Source organism: Rhea pennata, chromosome 16 (assembly GCF_028389875.1).
Source record: "Rhea pennata isolate bPtePen1 chromosome 16, bPtePen1.pri, whole genome shotgun sequence".
Taxonomy (NCBI): domain Eukaryota; kingdom Metazoa; phylum Chordata; class Aves; order Rheiformes; family Rheidae; genus Rhea; species Rhea pennata.
In genome coordinates this window covers 14,592,156-14,598,155 of record NC_084678.1, presented here as the reverse complement: position 1 = coordinate 14,598,155, position 6,000 = coordinate 14,592,156, and the positions used below count along the sequence as shown (strand labels likewise).

General features: G+C 46.5%; 1 protein-coding gene across 1 annotated transcript in view; it reads left to right on the top strand.

The window, feature by feature from the left end:
- The first annotated feature begins 490 nt into the window (after positions 1-490).
- The window catches only part of TAF4 (TATA-box binding protein associated factor 4), a 40,682-nt gene continuing 35,172 nt past the window's right edge, over positions 491-6,000 (top strand). Inside the window, exons 1-2 of the mRNA XM_062589103.1 lie at positions 491-806; positions 2,719-3,807. Coding sequence (XP_062445087.1) covers positions 491-806; positions 2,719-3,807 — 1,405 coding nt within the window. The remainder of the gene's footprint in view (positions 807-2,718; positions 3,808-6,000) is intronic.

Sequence of the window (6,000 nt, the reverse complement as noted above, 5' to 3'; positions counted from 1 at the left end):
TCAGTTACACGCAGCTGGCACAGGTGTGCGGCGCCCTTCAGACTCGCGCCGGCGGGGCAGACCCGGACGCGGGCAGCGGCAGGCAGACATGCAGCCATTTTGGGCTGGGGCAGACAAAGAGGCGCGGCCGCGGCCGCCCCCGCCGCCCGCCCGCCCGCCTCGGCGCGCTGCGCCCCGCCGCGGCTCGGCCGGCCGCGCCCCCGCCGCCGCCCGCCTGGCGGCCGCCGCGCGCGCCGCCGCCGCCGCCGCCGGGCCGCTGCCGCCCGACTCCCAACTAAGGAGTCGCAGCCATTTGCCCTGCCTTTTATACGCGGCCGGCGGCCAATCAGCGGCGGGCGGAATCCCTCTCCGGCCGGTGATGTGAGGCGGGGCGGGTGCGCCTGCGCAGTAAGGGGGGCCGAGTGTGTGCGGGGGGTGGGGGGAGGGCGGGAGGAGTGGAAGGGGAGGGGGGGGAGGAGGGAGCTGCTCACAGGAACCCTCCAAAAAAAAGATGGCGGCGGGCTCGGATCTGCTGGATGAGGTTTTCCTGAACACGGAGGTGGATGAGAAGGTGGTGAGCGACCTGGTGGGCTCCCTGGAGTCCCAGCTGGCGGCCTCCGGCCACCACCACCAGCACCACAAGGCGCAGGAGCCCCTGAGGGCCGCTGGGGGGCTGCTGGGGAACCATGTTGTGAGCAGCAGCAGTAGCAGCAGCAGCCCTAGCCCTAGCCCTGGAGGAGTAGTAGTAGGAGGCAATGCTAATGTCCAAACAGAGAGCAGCAGCAGCAGCAAGATGGGACTCAGTGCCCCAGAGATCACAAAAGCAGGTAACATGGGCAGGGGTGGGGGGCTCGGAGGGAGAGGGGGCCTCCCCTCCCCCCACTCCCCAGCTCTGGCTGCCTCCTTCCCGCACTGCTTTCCCCCCTTTTCCCTCTCTCCTCCGTCTTGTTGTGGCAGGAGCCGGAGTGCAAAGGGTGGTATCGATCATATGGGGGAGAGCCTCCCCTCATCATGCCCCCTCGGTGTGTATCCGCGCCTGTGCTCCCTCCCCTTTATTTTCCCTCCTCGCTTCTGCTTACTAGAGGATGTTTTATCATGTGTGGGGGCAGTATCCCTACATAATAACCCGTCAGTGCCTGTCTGTGACTCTGTCGGTCCCCTCTTCTTTTCCTGCCCTTGTTGCTCGAGTGTAAAAGGCTCTATTAATCTTGGGGTCGAGGGAGGCAGAGCCCACCCCCTCGGGAACGGCATGTCCCTCACATGCCATCTGTGACTGAGCCCCTTCCTTTTCCAGGGGTGGAGGTTATGGGGGGGGATTCCCTCTTAATAATGCCCGCTTAGCTGTCTGTGTAAATGCTCCTTCCCCTCCCCCTTCGCTCTTGCTGAAGTGCAAGGGGGTGTTATTAATCATGACACCTATTTCCTGTATAGGAGGAAGCGAGGGGGGATTTCAAGGGGAGGAAGTCCCTCAAAATGCTCCCCCCATATCTGTCTGCCTGGCTATGCCTCCCCCACCCCCTCCCTTGTTCCAGGGGCTTGGAGGGGGCATTCAACACCTCTCATTCCTCCTCTGCCCTCAAGGGGGTGTTGTCACAACATCAGGTCCCAGGAAGGGGGGGAATTCAGGCCATAACACCCCACCTTGTGCAATGTCTTCTCCCTCCACTCTCCCCATCTACCTGTAAGTGTTCCCTCTCTTCATATTGTGAAGACTGTAGGGGGACAGTATTAATCACAGCAGTAAGGGTTCACTCCGTGGGAATGGAGGGAAGCTGTTTTTCAGGGGAATTAAAAAAAATGTCTCCCCAGAATCTATCTGCAATTCTTCCCCTCCCCCATTTTTTTTGCCTTCTTTCTTGATGCTGAAGTGTAAGAAGATATTACAGACCTTCTGTCATGATTAATGAAGCTCTTCTAGGAGGATCTCCTTAACCCGTATAACATGCATCTCGGTATCTGTCTGTCACTATTCTTTTCCCATTTCTGTCTCCTTAGGGCCAGGATCCAGGCTATCTATGATTGTACTAGTGATAACACCAGGCCTCATCAAGGGGCATGAGGATTATTCAGGACAAGAAGCTACATCACTTTATTCTTTCTCAAAATCAGTCTTGCTTTTTATTTATTTATTTTTAACTGTCTCTGGCTGTGGGAACTTCAGACCCAGAAGAATAAATCCTGTAATAAGGTGGAGGGATCTTCTTTTAACCTGCTCTAGGCCTTATACTACTCCTTATCTTGGCAGGCTGGTGTTTTGCTATCCCCCCCCCCTTTTTTTTTCATCTTGCTGTTGTTGAGCCTCCTGCTCTAATGGACTTTATGTTATAGGATATGAGAGGATGAGGGTATAGGGAAAATGCCCTACTAAATGCCATTTTTCCCCCCTTGTAGTTACAGGTATGTTGCTAAACATAATGTCAGGCTCTAGAATGGGGAAGAGGTCTAAGGAGAAGATATTCTTCTTCCTTCCCTCACTTCGTATAAATCTGTTTTCCATGTTTTCTCTTACTGGGGTGATGAAAGTGGGGGGTGTTACAATCAATACTGAATCTATCAATCTCTAGTTGGAAGTTGGAGGCTTCAAGATAATGTCTTTAAATCCTTCTTCAGTTTATACTCTCTTTCATTTTCTTGGCTCTTGGCAGGCAGTTTGGGAGAGGGAGAAGACAGTGATGAGGGAGACCATTCTGTCTTCATTGGACTTCTGCTCATTCTGTCTTTTTAACCTTGTTGTTACAGGAGCAGGAGGAGTGCAAGGAGGCGTTATTAATCATAACACCAGGTCCCAGAGTTCAACTCTGGATGGAGCCACCACAACAAGCACCAGCACCACCACTGCAGCAGCGGGAGGATCTGAAGTTACTGCTGCTCCAGGGACCCTCAGTCAGGGCAAATCGGTGGTTATCAGCACGATGGCAACTGCCTTGTCCACCAGGAATGGCAAGATTGGGACCACAACAGTGCAAACTTTGAATGGGAGTAATGTGGTGATGAACTCTCACCACACAGGAAGTGCTGCTTTCTCTGGGACTCCCGTAACTGCTAACCCTGCTTCTGCACCTGCTGTTGCCCCTCTAGTTAACAATGGACCTGGATCTGTCGGAAAAGGAAATACTGTTAATGCTGTTTTGCCATCAGCTTCCAACACTGTCATTCAGACTTCTTTTCTTAGTACTGCTGTGTCGTCTGCATCTTCTTCTTCACCTACAGTTATTTCCTCGCAGCCACCACCGAGCATTGGAAGTGGGGGGCCTACGGTAACACTTGTGAGGCCACCAATTCACCCAGCAGGACCCACTGTAGCTGCAGCTGGTGCAGCCACTCAAAATGGGAGCAATACTGTGATCAATTCAACCATCAGTGTGGGGAGTTTTCCTGCTGTTGCTACAGCCACTGTGGGGTCTGGAGTTTCTCTCCAGACATCGCTTGTGAACAGCCAGTCTGGTACCAGTGTGCCAGCAGCTCCCACCACACAGGTCATCAAATCTGAGTCTCCTAAAACTATAGTCCAGGCAGTATCCCAACAGCAGACGCTGGCTACTGGTGGCCAGCCCAGTACTACAGGGGGTAACATGATTATTGGGCAAACTATGCAAGCTGGCCTCTCCAATGTTGCTCCCAATCCTGGTGGGATATCTCCTGCAGCTCCTGGCACCCCTACAGGAATGGCTAAAGGCACTGCCAGTACAGTGGCGCAAAGTCTGCCAAGGACTCCAACGGCAACTACAAGTGGAATCAGAGCAACGTTGACTCCTACAGTTTTAGCACCTCGTTTGCCTCAGCCACCTCAGAATCCAACTAATATTCAGAATTTTCAGTTACCACCAGGTAAGTAAAGGCTCAAGGATTTTATTTTGGGACTATGTTTTTTGCAGGCAGAAAAGTGTCCAAATAAGATCTCTTGCTATTTAATTGTGAATTGTGGAAAAGGCGTTATATTTAACAATAAGAATTGTCTGATTTTGAATAGTAGTACAGTAGCATTCCACTCCTAAGTGTATGATTTCAGGTGACCAAAATGTCTTTTTAACAGTAATATTTTGAAAACGATTCTGGCTGGTATCTCTGTTACAATGTTAATGTAGGTGAAGCTGCAAACAGCCACAGCGTGATAATGAAACATTTATCAAATGATATGTTACTATTTCATTTTCACATAATGCATTTTGACTTTTAAGGTAGTTTTTTTGGGTAGTTAATATAACCTCAGTATGCTGTTCTCTCTGTCCCTGCATGCCCCCAGTAGCGTACGGGGAGCACTGATGAGTAGAGAAGCAGCAGATAAAACATAAGAAAACTATATTCTTTTACTTTAATACATTCAAAGTCTGACTTAAAAACTCAAACTTGAAGCTTTTGATCCTTTTTGTCATTGGAGTTTCAATACAAAGGCAGTCGTCTTATAACCTTACCTCACCCTGATGTGTCTAGGGTTGCAGCTTTTGTAGTAGCTAGTATCATGCTTAGTGTTGAGTATCTTTGGGCAAGGAGTCTAGTTGTGAACTCAACGAGTGAGTTAAAGGAAGGATAAGAAATCTTTCTGTTCTGAGAACTGTTCTGTCCCTCCTTAAATATTCTAGATTTGGAAGTTTAAGATTATATACTTACTATTACTTTGAACCTAACTTGTATTTAGTTTCATTTATAACTGAAAATACTTGTATGAACCAGTCCATAGCTTCCTATCTTTTTCATAATACGTAGTAACAGCTGTGTTCTTAAGACTCATTACTTTGAGTGCAGTATACAAAGAACATGTAATTTAAATTTTATTAGTAGTACCTAATGAAATCAGTGGTGTGCGTATGTCATCTATTTCAATGGGTCTTAGTTTAGGAAAAAAAAAAAACAAAACTGTATCTATATCTATTGAAACTCCTTGCCAGTCTTAAAGTGATGCACTTGCATAAGGTAGACCAGAAACAATCTTGTGTTACTACACACTACCTTTTTGTGTAATGTACTATTTGTGCTGTGTGATGCCATGAATTCTGTCAACCGCTCTGTATATTTAAGTTATAACTAGCATAATTTTTTCTGTTTATGTATAGGAATTATTATATAGAAATTATTTCCTATATGCATAATTTGAAAAGGACGTTTTGCTAATTAAAAAAAAAAAAAAAATCAGTAAAACTCAGACCTTGAAACCTCAGTGTTTAATTTGAAGCTCGTAAGTTGATAGACTGGAAAAGCTTTATTTATTGGTTTATTGCCATAGTGTATCAAAAGGTTTTTCAGATTCGGAGTCTAACACCATATCACACTATGCCTACATTTTAGTAGGTATAGTGATATACCTGCTGCATTATAAACTGGATTAGGGCAAAAATGCTACTGTCATGTCCAGCTGGACTGTATTTCCAAGTAACTGATGTTTCCAAATCACTGTAACATGCTGAAGTGTGATGTGCTTATAAGCAGTGTTGCCAGTCTTTAAGCAGAATTGGACCACACATTGCTCCTTTGGAGGTCTTGATAGATGAAAGTAAAGCTGTGTATTTTTTAACACTTTTTTTATTAAGCACTCGTCTGTCATATGTCGTATTAAAAAAAAATCTAAAAGTTCAGGGATAGGAAGACTTTTAAAATAAGCATATATACATGATTGAATACATAAAAACTGGAAACCTGGTTCTTACATGGTAAGAGACTTAATATTGGAAAAGATTTTTTTTAATTTATTTTGTTTACATTTTTATACATTGCCAAGGTAGCTAACTTTCAAAAATGTTTTGCATGAAACATTTCATACGGAACATGAAGAACTGATGGCTGCTGCACTCTTATGAACATCTCACAAGTGTGAGGGCTAAGAACTTTTGAAAGTCTAGCCATATGCAGCTGCTTTCATCCTTAGAGTTCGTCGTAAAAGAGGAATAGATTATTATGTTTTTGAAATTGTATTTCCAATTACAGTGTGATAGACCAAATTTTTAAAGGCAGTTTGATAGTTTGAAGCTGCAGTGCTTGTATGCTGTGCATCTACTGTATGCATCAAATATGCATGCGCAACTTCAT